Below are 26,480 nucleotides of genomic sequence, written 5' to 3' on the forward strand. Positions count from 1 at the left end.
GACTACTGAATGTCTATGAAGAACACCATGGAAGGAAAGGAACAATCCTCATCACAAGTTCAATGTGCCACATTCTGACACATCCAGCTTCTCCAGAATATTTCCCTCTGCACCTCCTTCCTGGTGCTTTTTCCTGATCTTTTTCATTTGGGAAATCCAAAATGAATCCCAGGCCCCAGTAATTTGTAGTACCAGCCTTAAAGGTTCAAGACAAAAAGTGTAACTACTACAGGAACAGAAGCCAAAGACACAGTACAAGGAAAGGACAGTGCAGTGTATGTTTCAAAGCAAGAGTATCTTTAGAAAAGAATTCCTCCATTGCATAAATATATTTAGATGTTAAAGTTGATGAGTGAGATCAGTGTGAGATTGTTTCTCTCTGATCGTGATTTCCAGTCAAGCATGCTGTTTCACCTGCGTGAAATAAATGTGCTGCAAGCCTACTTGCATGACCACCTCCAAAGCTGATGAAAGTCTTAGAATTAAAGGAAACAGACTTCCTGTTCCTTACACTTCTTTTTTGAACATACACATACTTAGGTTGCAGGCTTTTTAAAAAAAAAAAAAATTGTACATAGAATTAATATGCAACCTAGTTACAAAAAAAAGTGGGTTACATTATTGAAAAGGCTTTGGGATCCTTTAGGACAAAAAGTGTTACTCTAAATCCATGACTATTAATAAAACAATCTCCTGAGGCAGAGTATGGAAGTTACACACAGAAAATTCATGTGACAAAGGTAGTTGTGATACACATGGACAAATGAACAAGGTGCAGTTTAAAGTTGTGATTGATACCCTACCTCATGCTTCTATACTGAGCTATGAGGAACATTAAATACAGTTAACTTTGAAAGAGCAAGAAAATCTTTCTTCTGGGCTGAACCCACGAAGTTCTGATACCACAGACCTACTCTGATTAGTAAGAATTCCTTATGAAATACATAGTCAGTAGGCCATTTTTAACATCAAATGCCTAATTTTTCTTTCAATTTTACATAGCTCCCTCTTACTTGAGGACCCATATAAAGGTAAAAAATTATGCCTTCAGCATAACAATCCCTATTCTAACATGCCAACAAGATGAGCATCCCACATATGAATAATGCCCTGTATTAGGAGTTACCACTTTCAGATGCCAGGAAATGCTTGCTTTTCCACTTTCCATGCATAACTTTACCTACAATTTACAACGCATCACCTCCTAAAGAGAAAGCAAGGAAGCACCTGCCCATAAATACGGGACAATGTATAAATCATTATGGTACCAAGACTTCCCAGTTGGTAAATGAAATCTTGCTGGTCAACAGAAAGTTACATTCAGGCAGCTTTTGGGGTTTGTTTGCTTTTTGGGTCAGGTTTTTTTGGGGGGTGGTGTGTGTGCATGTCTTTGTCTTTTTGTTGAAACCACTTTTATAGATTGTTTAAAAGCTTATGGAAATTTTCATCACACTTTGTATAGTAAGGAGAGAACCATATATGTTATATGGCTTTCAAATACAAAGACATAACACACTTTATGTCTATGTATTCTTCAATGACCTCAAACTATCACTTGACTACCAGTGATTTCCATACACATTCTTGAGCTACACTGGGATTCCTTGTCTCATGAAGATTTTATTGAAGTAGATAAGAGATAACATCTCTTATCAGCATGCTTACTATACAAAACTAGATCCTTGAACAGAAATATGTCAGCTGTATGCCAAGAAGTATAAAACTTCATTTGTTCCTTTCATTACTATTTCACAAGCAGATTATTACACCCTCATTTTCTACACTGACTATTCCAGGAAATCTCAGTTATTTCTACAGCTTGATACAGATTGACTAATCAAGGTATTCTTGGGTAAATTGGTTAGTATTGTTCTATCATTTAGCTTTTACAGTTGTGTCAGGATTTGATGTGAAACTTTTTCAATGGGTGCTACGGAAGGAAAGAATACACATCTATAATTTCTTTTCTTCTTCCACTTCAAGTGTTTGAAAACTTTGTGAAATTTGTATTTCACAATGACTACTATTGCTCTCATTTTTTCCCCCCCTTTGGGTGTTTTTTTCCTCTTAGTAAGTCAACAGGAAGTAAGCAGAAATTTTCTTTAAGAAACTGGTCTATTCTTAACTGCAACATCACAGAGCATCCCAATTGTTACAGAAAATAAAAAGTACAAACCTTAGTGTTTTGTGAACTCTGGTATTGAAATTGCAACTTATAATTTTGATAATGCAGTGTGATGTAGACTTCAGACTGCTTACAATGTATAGGCAAATCTGCTTTCTACATCACTATCACTTCCTGTATCACAGGAAAACCTCCCAAGCAGTTACTCCTTGCCTCATACTTCCCCCTAAAATGAAGCATCACACATTCTGTTATGAACTTCAATAAATTCAGTCTCCAGCAGATGACAAAAGCAAATAGTTCTCCAAGGAAAACAGTGGGGGTTTTTTTGCCTTTCAGCTTGCAAACAAGATGAAGAATTAACTTCTGAAAAACATTTCATTCATTCTAGAATATTCCAGTTCCACTAACATATTTTTGAGTTTTAAACAATATTAACAGTACACGGTTGAGTCAAATGCATGACAATAAATAAGACCCAAGAAATAGTTAACACCAAAATGAGTCAATGTATAAAGCAGGTATCTTACCTTGCCTGCATCCAGCCTTTAGGCCAAAGTGGTTTCACTTCTGTTTCCATAAAGGTTTTGAGGTAATCTTCAGCAGACTGACTTCTATTTGGCTCTAGCTCATAGCATCCCAGCTTAATCTTGACAAGATTACACAACAGAGACCTGCAGAAAGAAAGCACAGTAAATGAATTAAAGAAACAATCCTTTCAAAATTGTCAGCAGAAAAAGGCTGAGAAACTGAAGCACTAATGCTATACAGCTGCTGTCCATTGCCAGCTGTAGGAAGAACTCAGTTCCAACTGCTTTTTTTATTTCGTTTGCCACTGCACAAATTTGCTACTAAAACTGGCAAGATCTGCCACTGTCAATTCTCCATCTCCAACCGATCATAGGGCTCTTTTTCATCCTTACTATTATTTTGTAATTGGTTTTACTTTTTCTTTGTGGTTTCCTCAGAGCTGTAATATCTCCTCCCACTTGGCTCACAGTGACCTCTATTTCATTTAAGATGGAGAATGTCTGAAAGCAAGTCCATTGTACACTGAGTATTTCAACAGAGAATTCTTTCTGACAACGATGCTGTCTTTAAAATATATAAGTGCATACAGTTAAGTCACACTGGCCTTTTCAGAGCCTCCTGAATGAAAAAACCAACAGATTTAAACGTCTCTAAGTATGGCTCCCTCCAGATCAGTCCAAGCTATACTGGTTGTATACATTCCATGAAGCTTGCTTCCTTGTTTTCTTAACATACTGAAAAGATTCATCATGGTAAGTCCACCAGTTTCTTTTAATAATATGTACACTTGTAGTAAAATTAGCTTACATCTTGTGTGGAAAATTAATAATTTATAAGGATTTGCTTGCTCAAAAGCCTATCTAGATTATTTAAATAACAGTGATCTCAGTTTTCAGCAAAATTTATTCTAGGAATCAGAGCAGTGAGAATTCATTTCAGACAAGAATCTGTGCTGCTCCTGAGCAACAACAAAGAATTTAGGTAGAGACTGTATAAGAAGGGTTAAGATTCATGCATTCTGGATGCTGGCTTGCCCAAGGACTGGGAAGCTTGCCAAACCAGCACTGCCAATTTTGGTCCTCTGCCCCATTGTGGCAGAAACATTTACCGCTCATTGGGTGACAGTGTTTTCTGACCTGTTCCTAGAATGGTAAGAGGCAAGTATAACTCTGCTTACACTTCTGTTCTTTGCTTAAAGAAGTTCAAAAGTCCTAGAACCAGAAGAATTCTCACGTATTTGGATAAAGCAGATAAACAAGCAGATTAAAAAAAAGGGCTGGACATAAAATGATCCTGCCTTTTCAGTTAAGGAAAAGGGTGGTTTTGCCTTTCAAGTTAAAGAAAAGGGTGTTTTACCATTGCAGCATTCTAGCTTGCCTATTTAGCCCCAACACCCTCCAAAACTTAGGAGGTATACTTCTGAGAACAATTATTTATTGAACAGTATCATGTAATAACATCGCCCTGGAGTCTTCTTTATGAAGCCAGTGAAAATTCTTGGTGGAAAAGACAGTTTTGTCTCACCGCACTGTGTCATCCCAATGAAACTTCTTTCTGGGTCCCACAACCCTTTTTCCAGGTTTCTCATCATCATCCTCCTCCGATCCATTTTTCTCTCGTTCATCTTCTGCTTGTAACCTACAGTTGGAACAATTGTTTTCTTTATAGGTATACAACTCCTTAAGAAAGGAGTGTCATTTCAGGTGTTAGGAAAATATAAACAAGCAAACGAAGGACCTGTCTTCAGTTTCTCATTATACCTTTCCTGAAAGGGCAAACAGCTCATCTTCCTCTCCCTACTGTTTCATGGTCCTCAGAGACAAGTGAAAAGGATGCTATCCATCCACTGCAAATGGCAGAATACTTACCTATTAACTAATTTTAGACTTGGGGAAGTATTAACTATGAGAAAAACAATTACAATTAACAATGACAATATGTATCAAGGACCTGAACATAACACCCTCCTCCATTAATCCAGCATTTTGAGAATCTCCAGTATCCCTCTCAGTTTGTAATTTCCTTCTCTCAAGACCTATTGCATTCATATTAATAGAATATCCTTCCAGAATCAGATCATAACATAACTTACACAAAATTAAGTATTTTGTACAATTCAAAACTTACAGGCACCTGTAAGTTGTAGCCAAGTACTATGTTGAGCTTGGGGAATGAACAACATGGAGACAGACTTCCAGTTGAACTCTAGAGTGGGCATGCACAGACTCCAGAAATACCTACTTGGCATTCTTGGCTTGATTGCGGGCCTGACAGTCCTCCTGATACTTGCATAACTGTTCAGGCATGACATTACTGACAGCTAGTTTCAGCTTTTGCAGCGGTTCTCTCAAGCGGTCATCCTGTGAAAAGAGAAATACCAAAGCAGTTCTATTAGTTTCACAAAAATTAACTGAAACATTACTTACATTGCATCTATTTCCCTGCTCGCTTCTGAGGCAAGATTCCTAGTACCATCTACTGACTGCAACAGCCATTTCCTATACAGCACTTGAATCCTGTTAAATGCAACAACATTATAGTAATGCACCCACTTGAAATTTCTCATAGAACTCATGCAAGTCTTTAGACTAGAAACAACGAAAGACGGTCACAAGGAAATATAACATGAATATCCCAAAACATTATGGCATGACCTTATGAAATAATGCTTTTTAATCAAGATAGGGAAGGGAAGAAAACCTGAGAGGAAAAAGCAAGATGACCTGACCAATGAGTATCTCAACACTTACAAATAAATATCCAATTAATCAAGTCTCAAAAAACTTCAGTATAAAAAAACATCCTAAGTAATGAATAAGTTATACATATTATTATATGCAATTTATATACGTCAAAGGTAAGAACTAAATATTTGGAGACAATTCTAAATACAAAGAACTTCAAACAGTAAAATAATACATACTTCCCTACATGTTTTAAACTCTTCCTACTTCTTCTTACTTTATGTTCTTAATTATAACTGCTTACTGAGAAGAACTAGAATACTATATGCTATTGTGTCTTACTGCTTAGAAATAGCATACAAATCTGTTTGCCGCCTTTGCAAATTCTGAGATCTCTGCATTCATGATCCTCAGATCCTCTGCAAGATTTAGTCCTAGATTTCATCTAAAGAATCAGGTCAGAATACTTCAGATAACAGAGAAAGAATATGCTTTCCTATTGAATAAAGTAAGTTGAGAAAAGCAACTGCAAATGACATGTGAAGTATTTGTAAGACCTAGCCACAAAAATCAAATTTGCACAAACAGTACAGGCTGGTTTGTCTGTTATCCATCTAGCCTTTATTTTTTTCTTGACACAAAAGTGAATGCAGGAGTTATTTTTTTTAGCCTGTCATAATCACGATAATTGTTGATTTATAGTTCTGCCACTTTAATATGTACCCTGTATGCAGCTTTCAAGATGAAAGCACTTAATGCTCAAATAAAGGGTCTGAAATACTTAAAATATTGGTTCCTAAAGTAGTGACAATAGCAGATACACAGAAAAAAACCTTTTAAGTTGATACAGCAACTCATCCAAAATCTTTTGGTTTATTGGAGACTGTGTGGTTGTTGCTCTCCTGCATTCTGTCCTCGTCACTATTACAGAACTGACTCATGCTGAAGGCTGATCTCCCTGCCATTACCTGGACATTGAGGTGTAACTTCTTCAGACGCTTTATCAGTGTGTCCTTATTGCATGGCACAAAGGCCTCAAGGTGAGAGTACACTCCATTGCGAATGGCAGGATTTATCTCCTGTAACTGTAGCTCAATACTGAAAAACAAATGAGACAGCCAACCCGTGAGGCACTCCAAGATAAAGATGACAACTAAACAAAAACCTACGCAAGCTGCATATGCATGCCATATTCTAGCTACGCATACTAAAAATAGCAGCTTGGGACACGTTCAGATAATTTTTTTTTACACAAGGAAGTCTTCTTAATCAATGGTAAGAAACCATTCATATACATACTTCTTCAGCAATGCTGAACACTGTCATTCAAATTTCTGTTACTTCTACCATTACAGAACAATGTTGATACAATTGACTGTTACAGTCTTCTAGAGATTACTTTTTGTTTCTTAGAATACAAACATAGAACCTTCTATATTAAATGCTTAGTTGAAGGATTACACAGTAAAAAGAGCTGGCATTTTACTTCATGACAGCTGAAGGTGTTCCGAGTTATAAAAGTGGGGGACAAGAAACAATGGCAGTTTTGTTGAATTTTACACATGAAGTCAAGGACACAGGGCACTACAAAACACTTTACACTGGATAAGGACAGACAGTCAGCCATGACAGGAATTGTATTAATATATAAAGCTTTTTAGCTAATAACTAGCTTAGACTGATCTACCTTCATTGACTTTTAAGGGCTTTGTTGGAACAACCTCAACAATATTTCCTCTTCTGTACTTTTCCTTTCACCCCCTTTCCAAAAAGGGAAGGTTGTACAGATAAGCACTTACTCCAGCAGAATATTATTCATGTCTTGCGTGAAAAACTTCTTCCTGCCTTCTTCATCAAACATCTTGGCGGCCTGAAAGTACAGCAATAAAGAGTATCCAAAAGTTCATAGAGCATTTTATCCCAACAACCTTTGTATCTTTACTTTTACAGCTATATCACATACCTAATATCACATTCTTATTTTCTGGAAAACAGCATTGGAAAAAACCAAACAAATCCAAACTATACTCAGCCATTTAGAAAAAAGGGTGAAAATTGTTATAATTCTACTCAAAAAAGGCTTGCTCTACAACAAACAATCATTCTATTTAGTACCTGTCTGGATGACTGATGTTAAACTTACCTTTTCAATAACCATGAAGAAAGAAAATGGTAGAGATGTTTTATCATCTCACCATCAGCAACATTGCACTACCAGTTAGCCTTAAAAAGAGGAGCATTGCTTGACAAGTCAAGCAAGCAAGAGCATCAAACGCATTTCTACTCTCAGTGTATGAAAGGCTCCTTCCTAGCTCTGTTATGCGCCTCATCCAGTTACAACTTCCCAGACTTCTTAGATTCATCCCAGTCCTTCACTGCAATTTCTACAAAGTGATTATGTATGCTAGAAGAATACCTCATCCCTCTCTTCCGGTGCTCTCTGCCATTCTCACCACCTTTAGACTACATCTCTAATTTTTGTCTGGTTACTTCCTGAGTCTGGGATGGGGAAAAAAAAAAAAAAAAAAAAAGACAGCTTTGTTCTTATACATACTTCCTTTCATTAGAAGGTTTTACTGATTTTCAAGACTTTCCATGCAGAATCCCTTTCTTTTGTTCTTATTACCTAGATTCTTATTTTCACAAACAATGACAGCTTATAAGGAAAGCCAATAGCTGCACTGTTCTACAAAAATTGGTAAGATCTTCTCTCTACTGTTTATCCACTCTACTGATTTACAGAAGTCAAAAGAAAACTTTCCGAGGCTTATTATCATCTTACATTCTGGCACTGGGACCAGACAACCAATATCTCAAGGAGATAGAAAAGGCTACGCATGCAGAAGAGTACTAGTATCATTATAATGACTGACAAACATTAGAGGCAGCTCATGTGCTACAAGGCTGAACAGTCAAATAACTTAAAACCTCTAACTCCACTTTTTGAAAAAAATTTAGTGACTTGTAACAACATAGCTAAAAACTATAAATACAAGTATTAACTTGACAAAATTCCTTTATTACTATGAAATACTTACAGTTCTTGGCTCTTTGTAACTAACCCATTTAAATGTGAAAGAAAAATATTTTCTGGAATTGTGAACTCTACACTGCACAGGAACAGGAGTCTGATACTCTATTAGAAACCACAAGGTAGCCCATTGTCTGAAGACTGTACCACTTCAGTCATGAACACTGATACCAGAGTTTAAGTTCCTATAAGGACCGCATTCCACTCACTACTTTCTACCATAAATTCAGCTGCTGAGGGGATGGTACTATCTGTCTAAGAATGCTGAAGCATTCATTCCGCTAAAAAAATTAGAAAGGTTATAGAAGTTTACAAGTGATAGGATACTAAAGAAGACAAATTTGAAAGTCTTAAATCCAGCATCTTTAAGCATATTTAACACAAGGATTATTAACATCCTCTGGTTTATATAAAGTGGAAGGAAAGATATACTTAGACATTTTGGTCCCAGGTAGACCTTAAACGGTGGTTTCAGCATTATACTAGCACATTGGATAGCGTTGCTGGCTTCTGAAGAGAACAACATTGGCAGATTCAAAAACTGCATCACTATTACTGAACTGTGGTGGGTTTTTTCCCCCACAAATTATTTTGACAATTCCTTCACAATAGAAAAATGCCATTTTATTACTTTCTTGCTTGTGTACAATATTCTCTCTGTTGTGGTAGTTCAGTTGCCCACTTAGGGAACCAGAACACATTAACATACAAAAGAAGTCAGGAAGTTTTTGTTGTATTTAGTCAGTGGCTTTCTAGAAGTGGTGGGTCTTTTTAAAATCTAGATATATCATAATCCATGCACAGAACAGGCTTTTTACCCACAGCTTTACAAACTTCTTAGCTTTCTTTGGACTAAAGAGCACTAAAGCTGTGAGCATACTAAGTATTTGACAAGACATTTCTTTTTTCCTGCTTTTTAGATGATGTTTTCCCCCCACTAATAATGTGTCAATTGATGGCAATTTGCAGAAGGTAAAGAAGTTGCAATCTTTAAGACAACACAATCTAGTTTTTCCCCAAGCGTATGGATAAACTTGCTCTGCTCAGCCAGCACCAAGCTTCCAGAAGACAGCAAAAGCAGAAGATAGAAGAGTTAGGTTTTCTAAGCAACACTGAACCAAAGCTGTCTTTCAACCGGGCAGGACTTGCTCTACAGTGAAGCAGCATGAATTTGGGGCAGGGAACTAACACTAACTTTTGGCCTAATCCAGTTGTTCTACAGTTTTGCTAGAAGCTTATTGTTGATTCATAGCAAAATTAACCTGAATATTCAAAGGCAGACAAAATAATCTCTCTCACTTTAGTAAATATTAATTCCTTGATTGTATTTAGCTTGGTACATTTAAAACTAATAACACAAACATTTACATACAGACAAAAAACAAACATTATGATTTATCTATTTTAGCAAAGCAAGCTCTGCTACAGTTTAGATTTTTTTTTCCCAAAAATGTAGTAACTTGAACTGCTTTTTCAAAACTTAATGAGCAAGGAAAAGCTGCACTTCAAGCTTTTTCTTGCTCAGAATAAACATCAGAATCTAGAGAACCAAACAAAACATTTTTTCTCAACTTAAGGTAACATCCACAACTGAAACAAGGAGCATAGAATACCTTAGTAGCTCTGATCCCTTTCAATAAACTAGTAGAATGTTTGTAACCTGTTCATTTAATATTTGTTACTAACATCTTTAAATAGTTTGCACTCCATTCTAACCTTTGAAAATATTCAGTTTTGTGGCTGTGATTGGTATTTTGGGGTGGGTTTTTTTGTTTTTCAGTTTGGTGGTGGGGATTTTTGGTGGGTTTTGTTGTTGCTGATTGGTGCATTTTTTTTTGAACTAGCAAGTTAGCTTTTCTGTTAAAAAGCCAAAAATTCAAGACATCAATTCGTAAGCCACAGTCATATTTCAAGTTTCCTCCTCCAAAGCAAGAAAATGCCCATCCATTTCACCAACTAAATTCAAGTTAAAGTGACACTGACATTTCTGTTATGGAAAAAACCCAAACAAATAATTATTGTACACAGAAGATTTAGAAAACCTTGTCTCCACTGTGAAACAAACACTGCTTAACAATTTACCTGCATCATCTCTGTGCCCATTTTCATCCGAGTATAAATACAGCCATTAAGATTGACATTAAGATCAATTCAACATTTTCAGAGTTTCAGTCAGCAATCCAAGAATGACAACTTAGGCCCTAATTATTCTTCCTCATTCTCTCAGATTCTTGAATGCAATCCCTTACCAGTAAATTCATACTTACTGTTCGAAGGTCTCCAATGCGTTTTTCAAGTAGCATAGGCAGACCTTCTGGGAGGGCAGGCACCTGCTTGGGTGTCATGACCTGAGAGGTGTAGGTTGCCTGAGTGACATTTCCATTTTCTCCTGACAGCTCAGATACCGGGCTGCCATCAGAAGTGCCATCAAGCAACTTGTCAAAGTCAATGTCTCCCAGCATCTCCAGGGCACTTTCAGCTTCTTGCAGGAGCTCACGTTCATTTGTGCTACCAAAAATGGAGAGGACAGGATCATTGATCCTAAGATTCAAGTCAGAGATATCATTTCCTGCACTGAGAGAGGAGGAAGGAATTTTACTAGGGGTAGAGGTTGCAACAGTCACTGGAGGTTTTGGACTAGATTCCTTCTTCCTCATGGCTTCCTTCTCCTTTTGAAATTTACGGATCATGGCAGCCAGAGAGAGTGAGTCTTTATACAATTTCTTTTTCTTCTTTTCAGACTTGTGTGAATTTAAGGCCATTACTCTGTAGAGGAAAGAAATCTTTCATTGGAATGCATGTGATTTTTGAGACCTCAGTAATCTGTAACAAAAATCTGTGATTTTAGTACAATTAAAAGATTATCAGGGGAGAAGCCAGTACATCGTACTTTCATCTTCACACTATTCTATCAACTACCGTAAACCTTTGCTGGTCATGTGATTCCACACTCTAACCAATTTGTTTTGTTAAGTTTTGTACACATTAAGGCAAAGTTTATTTCCTTTTGACTTTGCAATTTAATTATGGAAGCGTTGGCACAGTTATTAAAACTCATGGCTGATCTATGCTACTGCAATTTGACTCTCAGACTTCTGAATGGTGGCAAGTTGCTTTAAGTTTAGGCACACCATGTATGTTAAAAATTCTATTAATTGCTAAGAATTTTGACATGCAAGCTCAACAGCTATATGGTACTTAAACTAAGTGTTTTCTGCCAATGCATCACGTTGATGAAAGACACTATCAATACCTTTTCAACACCAACTTGAATATTCATAAGACAACTTTCACTCAATGACAATTTTCTAGAAGCCAATAAAAAAAAAATCCACGTCCTTAATCCTTCCATGCTAACTTCAGAACTCAGGAAACCAAAGTTAGTAAGAAACACGTAGAATAATTAAGGTGTGTTTATAGTTTTCAGATAAGAAACCATGGGATAGGAAGAAAGCTATTTTTTATTACGAGATGTAATTCTTAGTGCTACGTAAGACTTTGGGTAGAACAGTGATGGATAATGCTATTCATAGACTCAAAATTTCTGTTCTGCAATTCCTATTTCCTTGTTTTATTATTATTTGTTAAAAGTTCTGGGGGACAAATATTAGCTTGTAGGACTTATGCAAAAAATCTGCATAAATTACAAACCCAAAATCTATTAGCTATTAATTATAGTTTAAAATTACAATATTCTAAACAGCTGTGATAATCTTGCTATGGCACACAATCTTGAAACCAAACCTCACAATTCAAGGGTTCATCTAAAGAAAGAAACATACCCCAGCTGCTTAGGAACTTTCATTTTTCGAGGCTTCTTCTCCTTTTCTGTCCCTTCATCTTTCCGCTTGCGCTTCTTCATTCCTCGATCTTCACTTTCTTTCAACTTTGCTATCTAGAAAAGAGATCAAATAAAGGACAATGATTCTTCCACCCTAAAAGACTTTTACAGAAAGAGGCATCTAGTTTTCCTTACACTTTCCAATTCAGAGCCAGGAAAAATACCTCAGTGTGTGTAAAGGCAAGCAGTACCACAGATTCATAGCAGCAATTGCTGTTACTGACAAGTCTCAATCATTTATTATTTTTAAATAGTTACTGAATTCAGAGCTTACAGTAAGAATACTTTAAGGCACACGCAGACTGATGCCCAGCCAGTATAAGCAATGGCCACCTTGGAAGACTGAATCCCACCCACCCCCTTCTGCTACCACAGTTTCATTGCCGAGTATGAAGTTACATAGTATGGAACATCTTTTTGGCTAATTCAGATCAGCTGTCTTCCCTCCTAAGTTCTTGCTTACCTGCTTACCCTAGCTTACCTGCTGGTGCAGGGTAGGGAAAGAGAAAGCCTTCAAACTGTGCAAATATTCAGCAACAGGTAACTTTGGTGCATTATCAACACTATGTTAGTCTCAAATCCAAATCATAGCACCGTAAGGGCTGTTAAGAAGAAAGTTTACTCCATTCCAATCAGATCCAATGCAAGAACCTTATTATGTTTAAATTTAAAGAATTCTAGAGCAGGAAGAGTCAGAAAGCAGCAAGTTCTTGGAATTGCATGGAACTTGTGAATGTCATATGCAAGCAATTATGTTTGCATTGATCATAACTTGTCAAAGTACATAGAACCGCACACTTTGGGAAAGACTGTATATATACTTTTTGATATAGCTGTTCTTATGCACTGAAATTATTTTAACAGATATTTTAGTGTTATTCTGAGTATTAGGAACAATTTAAAACCACGCAAGCTTTATGCAACATCATAAAAGCAGCGTTGGAGAATTTAAGTTCTCACCTCATAATAAAATTCCTATAAAATTACAGAATCATCTGTCACTTCAAGATGGACAGACGTAACTTGTTAACTTGCCTAAACAGACGGTTAGCCTTACAAGACTAGACAACCTGTGGAAATCATGAATTATATCCCCAATGCTAGTGCATGAGCCACAAAACAGGAAATGCAATAAAACAGTACTGTGTATCATTTCGCTTTCAGCCTCTTCCTATGAGATATTCTAAAAGTATCAAGCATTTCCCAATGTCCATCTAGCTATAAGTTATAAAAAGCGTAATTAACATCACTCACTTTAGGTGGCCTATGCTTTTTATCTTCTGCGAAGTCTTCATCCTCTGAATCAGATGCCTGCCGGAACTGCAGAGTACCAGTGTTGATATAAAACCCTCCATATTTGGTTGTCAGGGATGCAGGAACCAATTCATCATACTGGGTGGGGAAAAAGACTATGAGTTTATCAGCATTTCTTAATAAAATGAATTTAGTTCATTCCCCAGTCTCCACACGTGAAAAATTATATACAACTACACTGCACAGCTTGCTACAACAGAAACAGACTGGTAATGCTATTGAAGGTGATCAAGGTACAGAATTACTTTTCTACTTTCAAAACAATGCCCTTTTTTTCGGAGAAAAGACAGGATTACTAAATTAAAAGTACTGCTTTCTGAAGGAAATTAACAATGGGCACAGAGGCATTTCCCCACCCCCACTCCCCAAGGTGGGGGGAAAGCCCAAAAACTTTTAAATTTTTCCCCCCAATATTCTGTTTCAGAAAGCATGTTACATTATGCTAGATGTTAAATCAAAACACGTAAACCATATGAACAATGATATACTACCTGCCTATGAGCAACTTCACCTGATTGTTCACTGGTTGTTTTTATACAGAAAGTAGGCAGGCACAGATAATTATTTGTTTTCATCTACAACAGCCTTACAGGTGTATCAGCAACATCACTGGTGAAAACAAATGGGGGGGGACCCACAAAAAAAAACAAAAGCCAAAACCGAAAAAAACCCTGCCTCTATCGATTTTAGTTTTTCAGTTTAATGTTTCTGTTGAATACCCTTCTATTTTATGTGCAATTAAAATCACCTTGTTAGTCAATCACTTTTATCATAGGAGCTTTTAAGTTATCTGTGACAGCCACAGCTATTTCCAGAAGGCAGTCTGAACAGTCACTATATTGCAGTGGAAGAAGCCTAATCTATGTCAGAATTTTACAGAATTGGATATTATATCCAGAAGATAGGACTGAAGATTGTACAGATGTTTTTGTTAATTAAGCATTAAAAAACTTCTCAGATTATATGCTTTGTTTCATTAAGACTACCAGTTTTCATTAATATCAATCTCTGCAAAGCACTTGATTCAGACATTCCAACACATGCTACATTTAGTTCCAACTCTAATCACCGTGCCCTGTTCAAAAACCTACTTCTCCTGCAAAGTTTTCCGAAATTTTCTTTTGCTAAAAATGCTATCCTAGACACGACAAACTTAACCACAGTATCTGTTAGCTTATTTCCCATTTTAGGTGTTGCATACAACATTACCTATTACAAAAACACCAATGCCAGGGCTTCTTTCATTGAAAGTCAGATATATTCTATCTGTTCAGACAGTTTTCAAACCACAAAAGTTTCCAAACTCTTATATACACTGTACGTTGAAAAATACTTAGTATTTATGAAAGAATTTCCAAGTTAGAACTAAAGCTGTATCTCAAAAATATTGAAATACAAAGACATAGGAAAAGTGGTTGACATTACGTATAGCAGAAACAACATTAATTCTATTATTTCATGACCAGCAGCCTCTCAGAATGACACTGTCCCAAGTATTACCAGAAAACTGTCGAATCTCTAGGAAACATCTTGTTTCTCAGAATTCTGAGAAAAGCAAATTCTCAGAAAGGCTGGGAGGATTAACAGATTCATTCTAGCTCTATGTATAAGTATCAACTAAGCAAGCCTTGGAAGTATTTGCAAAAGAACTGAGAGAGGGTTGCCTTGACAATGCAATTATCACTATGCAGAAGGACAATGTTGTCTTGAACTATTCCAAATTTGAGCTACTGGTCTTTGTCTTCAAATACTGAAAATTGTAAAATGGTGCATTTAATAACCAACAAATACAATTCTGGAAGCTACAGTCTGTCTGGAAGGACAAAAAGAGAATGTCCAAGACCCAAACCTGTCAACAAAGATAAGGAGAAAATGTTTACAGGACTTCGAACATGTTACAAAAGTACCAGAAAGACACAATAACATTATGTGCAATGACTACGAATCAATTTTTGCCCTTCTGCTGAAAGAAAGGGTAGGATTTTGACACACCTCAGAGGTATGGTCCCTGGCAGAGGAAAAAGCTGATTTTTGATCTGCAAGCAATAAATGTTTGGTAGCACAGCCAAATGACTAAGTGAGATAAAGCAATGTGTTTGTTATTTTGAAGCCTGAACCAGCAGGCCTTCCACTGCATGTCTGTTAAGACAGAATTACACAGATGAATAAATTAGTAGACAGTTTCAACTACCACGTTAACTGAAGCCTTGAGATCACCTACAGTAAGGGAACAGTGTGGAGCGTCAGCTACCAGCTTACTTCACTTCCCCCTCCATGCTATGCAAGATATTCTGAACTTAAAATGCTTTAAGAACAAAAAAAGTTAGGGCTACCAAAAACATTAAGATAGGAAGAAGAGAATCCAGAAGACAAAAAACAGTGAATGTGTAACTTCAGCAAGGAAGCTGGTGAATGCCTGATCTAGAGGCCTATGTGGATTTAATCTGAGTAAGTAGTTCGAAATTTCCATGAGTCATCAGCTTTCATCTTCCTGGAATGGAAGGCTTAACAAGCAGTACAGAAAGAAAGAGAAAGGAAAAGTGGTGACAGGATCTATGAAATGCCCTAGGATCATATGAAAGACTAGCGCAAAAAAGCAGGAGAATCTATTAAGTGGACAAAATGAAAGCAAAGTGGCTTAGTTGCGGCCTTGTCATTCATCTTAAGAGACCAGGACAATCATGCAAAGTAGGAGATGCAAAGCAAACTTGATAGTGGAGGCTGGGTAAGAAGTTCAGAGAAATCTGATGTTTTTCCACAGCTCTCAACCAGCTTCACTACATACAAGGAAGATGAAAGGGAAAGAAAATAAGTGATTATCCACAGTACTTAATAGACAGAGCAGGCATTTCCCTTTTGAGCTGACAGGGTGTGAACTGAAACTGTGAGGCTGGGGCAAGACAGGATCAAAACAGAATACAGTAGTTGCCGAGTGAAGGAAAAAGCACAGTCAAAGTTGGGACCATTATCCTAAGTAGTAAAGAACAAGTAAAGGGAAACACAGTGAAGACTCTGCTGCAAAACACTAAAGGAAGGCCTGGAGTCCACACAAGAAAAAGGAAGGATTAAAGACAGTCCACAAGTCAGGAAACCATGAAGCATGTTGATAATTCTAATAATCTGCTGTGATATGTGGCACATCCATAGGAACAAGGCAACCAGAAAGGCAGAATTTGTTCATTATGCAGATGAACAAGCTATCCCCTAACAGTCGGCAGGCAAACAAGGTCAGCAAGATGTGGATGTGTAACTTACCAGTTGAGGTTTCAACAGCTTCTGCTGAGGACTATGAATTTAGTCAGACTTTTAAGACATTTTTGACATTCAGTTCTCCTTAACCCTTGAGAGGGTTTACTTTTCCCTACCAAAACAGCGTCTGTTCTCAGCCTACTGAATAAGGTGTAACTTACAATTCAAGGTTTCATTTTTATTTTCAACTTACCAAAAACTGAGGAGTGCAGACTAGAATGTATCTAGTACCACCTCCTTTGAGGTAAACTTATATTTTCTAGTGCCCTAACTGAACACAAAATTTGAATATGATTGTCTAAGATACCAGCAACAGCTACATTAAACTTAAATTTGACGTTTCTTCAGGGCTCTCAGTTAAAGGGAACACGCCTCTTGCAACTTCTAAATCTTCTGATTAACTGGTTTCAAGACTTTTGCTTTGCACTAGTTTTTTCCATGTATGAAACAGCAGAAGTGATCCTATTAGGAAAAACAGTTTAAGCCCTTTACAGTGTTCTGCTCCTCCTTATACATTCCAAGACTGAGAATTAAAATTCTCAGACCTACAGACAGACAGAATTTGATATATGATTGACTCCTGTAAACACAAATTTGCCCCATAAAAGATTATGGAATCATTCTGCAGATAAAGCAAGACTGATACATTCTCTAATCATCTAAAAGCACGTTATTTTCAACTATTGTCCTTGAGCTACATAGCTATGCTTCTAGTGCCACTGATCTAATTAGATGTTTAGGTATGAAAGGTATTTTTTAAAAAATAACCAGTTTCAACTTCATTATCATACCAATAAGAACAGTGACATTTCAGGTATTATACCAATTTAGTTCTGAAATCCAGACCCACAGCACAGAGCAGTATCTTATACTGTCTGGTCTTCTGTTCAGATATTTTGACCGTGACCATCCTCAATCAGCACCCTTCCAGACAACAAGCTATGCTATCAAATTACGCATACAAAAACTCTTTTTAACATTTCTGTATTAAGTCCTGGAAATAAGATTCCCTGCAAACATTTCCAAGTGTTTTAAGGGAGGGGCTGTTTATTTTTTATCATCATTAGCCCACTGAACAAACACAAGCTACTGAAGTTATGTCAAACATGGTTGCTTCAGTCAAATGGACTGAATAATGATACAGTTCACTACATACTTCAAGATACTGCCCACAAACATAGTTGATTGACCTCTATGCTTCTTAAAGACACAAAGAACTGAAATGCACTCTTTGGCTTTGCTATTCTTTAAGAGTAAGTTTTCAAACAAAAAACCAGAACTACCTTTCTGAAAAATAGCACAATAGAATACACAATGAAATCCTGAACAAGGTTCTATCTTAACAAGGTTAAAGTAGAACAATATATTACTTTTCTTATCCAAGACTACACCAAAAAGCAAGCAGAAACAGTTATCCCATAGTAAAGAACATTCCTCTTCCAAAATGCACAGGCAAATTTTATGTTTTCTTTAACCCTGGGGTAAAGGACAGCTAGCAAAGCATCAACAGGAAAAAAAAAGCATAACAGACTATTAAAGATATAATACCTGGCTCAGCGTAGGCTAGATTAGGATAGGATAGTCTCCTAGCAGAATCCTTCTTTAGTAATCAAGATATTGTAAACCATCAGCCTACCAGAGCACCCTGAGAGAAGTACCAACAGATATATATACACTGCCCTGTTTTGCTCATACCATGACCACCACCTTTTACACCCCTCCACCAGTCACGGGAGTCAAGCTATTAGCTTAAGCTTCAGTGCAACAAGATGACATTCTTACTGCCTTGAAAATATTTCAGCCTAAATTATAAAAATGTATGACCACTCATGTGACCACCTTTACGTGTTCAACTATTCTTTCAGAGACTGAACTTCGACCCACATTGAAAGTATAATTCAGTGATTTGGTTACAAATGAATATGCGATGTATTACTTAACCTCTCTGGGCTTCATGTTATGGAATTACTAGACGTTTCTGTAGAAAAAAAGTTATGCTTTCTTTTTCCATTCATCTAACATTAAGACCAGACTTACCATATATGACATTTAAGACAAATGCTCTCATCAAAGATCTGTTACTTTGGCATGTTATAACCTCCCTTTTATTATATTGTTTGTATATTTTTTGGAACACACTTGAGTTTCTTGTGCTACTTAAATTCATCTACTCATGAAGAACAGTTGATCCTAGGCCATAATCTACCCCTCTAGCAGCTCAAATAACTTTTTAAAGTTATTTTCTGCTCTTCAAAAAATTAAAATTTTGCAAAAAAAAGCAAGAAATTCCTATGCCTGTTATCATCATTATTTCTTATTCCTATATTCTCTATGTACGCAAATTTAAACAATGGTACTACAAAGCCCAGGTACAATTCTCGTGTTTTTTCAAGTACCTATGCAGACGCTGAGTTTTCAGTTTCACAGTTGTCCCACTGAGTTCCCTAAACACATGAGCCGTCGTAAACTACCTGCTTGAAGCCTAGGCCAGAACACACAATTTTAAAAAATTTAAGAAATTAAGTTATTCCTTCCCCAAAAAGGATATGGTATTTTGCAGAAGGAGTAAGAGAACATTACTGTTGCTCTGAGAAATATCAGACCCGTTCCGCAAAATCAACTACCTTTGTACCTCTAGTTATAATGGTTCTTGTACTAGTGGACTGCTGCATATGCAGTTTAAACGTGTCTGTTCTGCATTAAGCAGAACAGTATCTGCTTTATTTGTTTGGTCCTCCACTTTACACCTTTATTTATCTTGGGGCGAGGAGGGATAAAAAGCAATGAAAGAATCTCCTCATAGAAATTTGTCTTGTATTCACACAAACACATATGACATGTCAAGGGCCAACCAGCAGATCTACCCTGAAGACACCTGGGAAGCATGCAAGACATCTTTTATTAAAGACAACATGGTGCACTCAGGTAAGCACTAGTCCCCAGCCACAGAACTTCCACGACTGGGCAAAGTGACAGCAAACGAAGACAAGAGCAGTTAATATAAACATACAAATCCATAGCTAATGAAACAGCTAGTAAGTGAATCTCTTAAAAAAATGAAAAGCTTTAATGCACCCTCACATATTCAGTGTGAATGAGGTTTGTGGTAAAAGGTTTACTAAGGCAGCTTTTTCCACATGAAAAATAGAACTATGTTAAATTTATCTCCCAATCCAATGTGAAAATGCTTCATAGAATCACTGAATGGTTTGGGTTGCAACAGACCATAAAGATCATCTAGTTCCAACCCCTCACCATGGGCAGGGACACCTTCCCCTGGACCAGGTTGCTCAAGGCCCCATTCAGCCTGGCCTTGAACACTTCCAGGGATGGGGCATCTACACTTTCTCTGGGCAACTTGTTCCAGTGTCTCAACAGTCTTGCCATGAAGAATTTCTTCCTTCTATCTAATCTAAATCTACCCTCTTTTAGTCTTAAAAGTATTACCCTTTGTCCTATTGTTACAGGCCCTACTAAAAAGTCTGTCCCCAGCTTTCTTATAAGCCCCCTTTAGGTACTGGAAGACTGCTTATAAGGTCTCCCCAGAGCCGCCCTCTTCAGGCCAAACAACCCCAGCTCTCTCAGCCTGTCTTCACAGGAAAGTGCTCCAGCCCTCTGATCATCCTCATGGCTCTCCTCTGGACTTGTTCCAACAGGTTCATGTCCTTTTTATGCTGGGGGCTCCAGAGCTGAACACAGTACTGCAGGTAGGGTCTCACAAGAGTGGAGCAGAGCAGGACAACAGTTGTCATCGACCTGCTGGCCACATTTTGATATGGTATATGGTTGGCTTTCTGGGCTGCAAATGCACATTGCCAAGTCATGTTAAGCTTTTTGTCTACCAACACCGCCAAGTCCTTCTCAGGGCTGCTCTCAATCCATTTTCCACCCAGTCTGTACTGATACTGTGGGTTGCCCCAGTCCAGGCACAGGATCTTGCACTTGGCCTTGTTGAACTTCATGATGTTTGCACAGGCCCACCTCTCAAGCCTGTCAAGGTCCCTCTGCACAGCATCCCTTCCCTCCAGCGTGTCAGTTGCCACCATTCAGTTTGGGTGTCATTGGCAAACTTGCTGACAGTGCACTCCATCTCACTGTACATGTCACCAAAGATTTTGAACAGCACCAGTCCCAGTATGGACCCCTGAGGAGTGCTATTTGTCACCAGTCTCCACTTGGACACTGAGCTGTTGGCCACAACTCAAGAGTGCAACCACCCAGCTAATTCCTTATCCATTGAGTGGTCCACCCATCAAAACCACACCCTTGTCAATGTCACACAGGACACCGTGCAAAGCTGTTGACAAGTCCAGGCAGATTACGTCAGTCACTCTTCCCACATCTGTCAATGCTGTAACCTTGGCATAGACAGCCATCAAATCTGTCAGGCACAATTTGCCCTTAGTGAAGCCACTTTGGCTGTCACCAATCACCTCTTGGATTTCCATGTACCTTAACATAGCTTATAGAAGATTTGCTTCATGATCTTGCCAGGCATCAAGTTGAGACTGACCAGACTGTAGTCTCCTGGGTCCTTCTTATTTCCCTTTTTAATAATGGATCCTATGTAGCCTTTTTCTGTATATGCCTCTGTAGGCAGGTTGATAGGTTTGGGTTTGTTGTTGTTGGTTGGGTTTTTTGGGAGTTTTGTTTTGTTGGGTTTTTTTAAAGAGAATTTTATCTTTCTCAAGCAACAACACTGCTCTCCATAGCTATGCATAAAACAAGCTCCTTTGAGCAGGAAGGATGAGAGAACAACATCAAGCTGGCCTAAAACAACATCTGGCCTAGAACCCAACCCCCGCCCCCCCCCCAAAAAAAAAAAAAAGGTAAAAATCACCATCAGCACACCGAGCTCTGCTGTTTCCCAAATGGCTATCATTCTCACTAGGAAAAAGCATCTCAAATATTCAAAAGTCTTGAACAAGATGCTCCTACTGGCAATCCATCAGCTTCAAGCTTCACATCACAGCAAGATCACACACAGCAGGAACCCCTGAGGGGAAGCCAGGGTGGGAGAGAACATCATATAAAATCTATCACACCTTTGATAAGCCTGGAGATTACAAGATGAAGTCAAATTTATCCCAAAAATGTGAAACCTGTACATCTTGACACAGAATTTTTCTGAGACTAAGGCTTCAAACTATGCAAAGTATTCTAGAGAACCCAGAGAGAAAAAGAGCAACTCTTTTATCAGTGTGTTCAGAATTACTAAAATCAACATCCAGTCCTTGAAAGGCTGTCTAATTTTAGAGAGTCTGAGCTCTTGAGGCAATACGTGGCTAAAGAAAAATAAGTTTTTAAGTTGAAGTACCTGTTTTGAAGAATGAGAAACCATTAATAGACTAGTTTTCTCTATGAAGCAGCACAGGATTCTTACACCAGTGTTTGCTGCTGTGGAACCATGAATATAGTAGCCTGGGTTAAATACTGACATATGGCCAAGTACTGGATGCTTCCCATTGCTCTTGGCATTCATATTTTGTTTCAGTTCCTGTCAGTGTGACCACCTGGTATCACTGCTTCAAAATACAGCTTGCACTGTTTACATGTTTCTAGGTGGATGGTTCTTCCTCTGCATTCATCTACCCAACAATGGGGGAAGGTGCTAGGTGGTCTTTGTTTTGGATATACAAGTTTTACTACCTCTGAGTAAGGAAAAAAAAGCATACTTTTTCACCAAGCACCAGATCCCTGTTTTGTATTAGCAGAAAGTTCAGAGAGCACGGTGTTCCCCTGGAATCTCTACCTATATAAAGCTTACATTGTCAGGAAGGCATTCAACCAACCAAATATTCAGAGGTCATCACAAGAGCAAGCAGTCCAGCCAAATGGGGCTGATACGCACGTATATGCATGTGTGCGCATGCAGGAAGAACAGAGGGGAAGCAGAAATCTACAGGAATAACATTCCCCATAGAATGTAGTCCTGGGCAGTTTACACTACAGCAAAACCTATTTTCAATTTCAAAGCAGTTGAAACACTGAGGAGGGACAGCTTTCACTGCACGTTATGAACGTTTTGTGTATTACTACCACTGAGGTCCTTTAAGATAAAGATTAGGACTTCCCGTCAGACTAACCACCACACAGCGGTTAGAAATGAAAGTTAAGACAGTCTTGATTTACTTTTTTTCTGCAATTAAGAGTTCATAACCCACTGACTACAATCAAAATGCTCAACCCAAAAATATCCACTGTGTTGACTGAAGCATGGATTTCGCACTTGCCTGCAATTACACTGAGTGGAAAAGCCACTTCTTCCAAGCAGGACCAGCTAAAAATTTTCCAAGGAGGACAGCAAAGTAATAAAACTGAACAGCATATATACCAGATACATCCAAAGCAAACAGCAGTCTGTAACTATGCACCTACTCCTTTAAGCAGAGACAAATCTGAAGGAAGATGAGATGCAGGAATTGACTGTGTCACTTAGGGTAATACACATGCAAGAACCTCTCTCCAGTATTTTCATTTAGTCTTTACTACGCTGTAGAATTCTTTCCAGAATAATCAATGAAAGCAAATCTGTAAGAGTCTCATGCATGGTTTTCATTTTTACCGGAGGTAAACAATGGCAATGCAGCCTACTAAGCAGCCCAGATTCTACCCTACTTCATCAGGGCAGGTACCAGTCATCTTTGAGGAGTCTGACAGGAAAAATCTCTTTGCTTAGAAGTTCCCTTCTTTTAGCACTTTCCAAGAACCCTCCTCCAGAACAGCATGCCCTGTACCTATCTGTACTCAGCCCTATTAAATTCCACTACCCCAGAATCATGCCATTAAGAGATTCCCTGCACTTGACCCTGATCCTTGCCCTCAAGAAAACAAGCAGAACAATTGCGTTCCTGGATCCTTGGAGGACCCAAATGCTCTGTTACATATGCATCTATGTTACACGTACAAAATTCCTTAAGTGAAAATGGACCCGAAGCAAGCAAACTTCCTTAACTCAATTATGATGCCTGCTAAAAAACAGGCTTATGAGTTGTATAGGTTTGATTTCTTGAATAATATTTGATGGCACTACCTCAAAATCTGTTTTGAGAAGGAAAAAATCTCTAAAGCTAATGAATAAATCTGTTGCAGTGCCAAAGAGCTCAGTATTTTTCATACCTGTGACAAGAAAAAGGACTAAAATTCTAAGGAAGTTTTGAATTATTTTTTTCTAGAATACAGAGGAAGACAACAGGATGCCACTCATGAAGCAATTCACAAGGCACTCATACTCATTTTTCAAGTGTTTGTGCCCACAATATTACAGCTTTTTATATGTAAGAAAGTGTATCTTCCAAAAAGCAGCAAGTCTAGGCTGGGCCTGGCTCTCATGCTTCTCAGGGTATACAGTGATTTAATAGCTGGCCACACAGAAGATGACCAAGCCAGACATGTAGATTCTCTTTCCGAACGCTTCCCATTTGCATATGAGGTAGAATGAGAAGTTTTGGTGAACTTTCACATTACAGGACCCTTAAGCTCTGTAACAGCAACTTTGACTGCAGCTGGCACACAGTGCTTTTTTTTTTTTTTTTCTTCTTTTCTATATACAAATGGAGATAAAGGCAAAACAGAGATGTCCTCTCACTAGTCTGCATTTGTAATGCAGACTCAAGGCATAATGATTTGTTCAGGAGAGCAATCTTTAGAAAATACACCATTCTCCCCAGTAGCTTCCACAGCTACGACACGATGCAACCATCTGGTCCTCTAAAAACTGCCTTTTGTATGTTCTTGCAACGAGTCTGGCAAGAGATACCAGATGTAAATGCTCCTGCAAACCTAACAGGTCTGCTGCTGGTAACAAGAACAGTGCTGGAAGGAGGCACAGTCAGAGAAGTACTAATACACCAGCAAGTGCTTTACTATGCCAGACTCACGTACCTCTTTAACAGAGACCTGTACTGAAAGCTACCTGACTCACATATCAGATCTGTGACTGGTCAGAGTCAACTCAGAAAAAACAAGACACAACTTGCATCCCATATCATGAAATTTCTAAACTGAGGATTGTTAACTTAAGCAAGAGTGAGAAACCAAATAAGCCTATAGGTTCAAGTGGTTTCTCATCAGGAGTACAGCACACCTGTTCTTACTGAGCTGAAGATGACAATCTGACCTTTGGGAAAGGATGTACCAAGGCTTAGGCTCCAATATTATTCCAATGGCACAACCAAAAGTTGAGGGATAATGATAGGACAGTTTAATATTGGCAAGTTCAACTACAATTTTAATCTAGACCAAGAAAAGGGACAAATTAATACAAGCTACAATAAGCAACTACAGCAAACTCCATTTTCATGGAACTTGTTCATGTGCCTTCAGACCTACTTAAAAAACTAACAATACACACAGCTGAGCTCAGTCTGCTTAACAGTTGAACTTTTCCTCAAAAAGATTCAGTCCCGCAGCACAACTTCTGTGCACCTCACACAGTTCTTAAGAGAAATATTCACTGCACCATCTATACATCAGAAACCTCACAGCTATGAACACCAGCTCATAGAAGCTCTTTACAAAGTTTTATAATTTCCCAGATCTACTACCACATTTAAATAGAGGCTTGACATAATGTACGCTAGAGCAACGCACTTCTCTTCTGTGATTTTCCTAGTCCCTTCTCACAGCTCCTTTTCATCACCTTTCCTCTCTCACTCAGACTTTTAGCTCCCTTCTCTTCAGAGCAGCAGATCATTGCTGCTTTGTCCACTGTCACTCAGCAGTGAAGGAGACTGAAGGTTGGCTTAAGTGATCGGTGGGTTTTATCGGGTTTTTGTTTGGTTTTACTTGACTAAATAGTGCACCTACTTCTTCCTGGCATCTAACAAAGGAGAATTATAGGAGGTCTCCAAGCTTTTACATCATCCATTCATTCTTTCAAGCTTCTTCCTCATTTTCATAATTTCATATATCACCTCTAAGATATCTTCAAATGCTCTCATATAAACTTCCTGATATCCCTGGTATTTCCTCCACCTAACACATTTTTCTTTTACCATGAGATGTGTTTTCATTTCTGAAAATATCCAGACAAAATAAGGTGTAACATCCTGCTGTTTAACCAGGCTATTTTATCTCAAATTTTTTCAGACATATTCAGTTAAATGTTTAGAATAACCATCCTATTCGTACTGTTTCTTAAAACTAGAATAGCTTCCTGATCTAAGCCAGGCAATTAACACCAGTAATCTACTAATAATCCAGACAGCTAGTACAAGAAACCAAATAGAGCCAGTGTCATTTCAGTCCACAGTAAAGGAAGGGCACAAATAAAAATAATTTGATTTCTAAAGCTGGAAAATTATGTGATCTAGCAACAACTTTCTTAATTCTTGCAGTGAATAATGATAGCTGAACGAGACTACAAGTACAATCATCCACTGGATTCCCAAAGTAGTATGCCTTTTGGGTCCATACCAGTTATACATGAACAGAAAGTATTTTCCCTTACCTTTCTTCTCTATCAAAAAAAATAAAGCATTGTCTTATTTCTTCTTGCCACTCTGATGAGGCTTACTTACCGCTTCAGAATTATCAATGAAAGGGTCTGTTTCATCATAACCATAACCTATATCAATTAGATCCTGCAGGCGATCCTTCCGATGTTTGTGGGGCTTTCCACCCTGAAAATAAAGTAAGTTTTATATCATTTGGGAAATGGGGTATCAATATACTAAACTCTACAAAATATAAGGCATTGGAGGG

At 37.9% G+C, this 26,480-nt stretch overlaps 1 protein-coding gene across 3 annotated transcripts in view; it reads right to left on the reverse strand.

The window, feature by feature from the left end:
• UBN2 (ubinuclein 2) overlaps positions 1-26,480 on the reverse strand; it is a 56,384-nt gene that overhangs the window by 20,392 nt on the left and 9,512 nt on the right. Inside the window, exons 3-11 of one of the 3 annotated variants that reach the window (XM_055712500.1) lie at positions 26,297-26,398; positions 13,467-13,604; positions 12,154-12,266; positions 10,639-10,879; positions 7,140-7,210; positions 6,309-6,438; positions 4,898-5,016; positions 4,181-4,294; positions 2,656-2,799 (exon numbers count right to left, since the gene is read on the reverse strand). In XM_055712500.1, coding sequence (XP_055568475.1) covers positions 2,656-2,799; positions 4,181-4,294; positions 4,898-5,016; positions 6,309-6,438; positions 7,140-7,210; positions 10,639-10,879; positions 12,154-12,266; positions 13,467-13,604; positions 26,297-26,398 — 1,172 coding nt within the window. Of the gene's footprint in view, positions 1-2,655; positions 2,800-4,180; positions 4,295-4,897; positions 5,017-6,308; positions 6,439-7,139; positions 7,211-10,638; positions 11,138-12,153; positions 12,267-13,466; positions 13,605-26,296; positions 26,399-26,480 lie in introns of all 3 variants that reach the window. The other 2 variants (XM_055712497.1, XM_055712499.1) reach the window with 2 other exon arrangements.

Source organism: Falco cherrug, chromosome 5, assembly GCF_023634085.1.
Source record: "Falco cherrug isolate bFalChe1 chromosome 5, bFalChe1.pri, whole genome shotgun sequence".
Lineage (NCBI taxonomy): Eukaryota > Metazoa > Chordata > Aves > Falconiformes > Falconidae > Falco > Falco cherrug.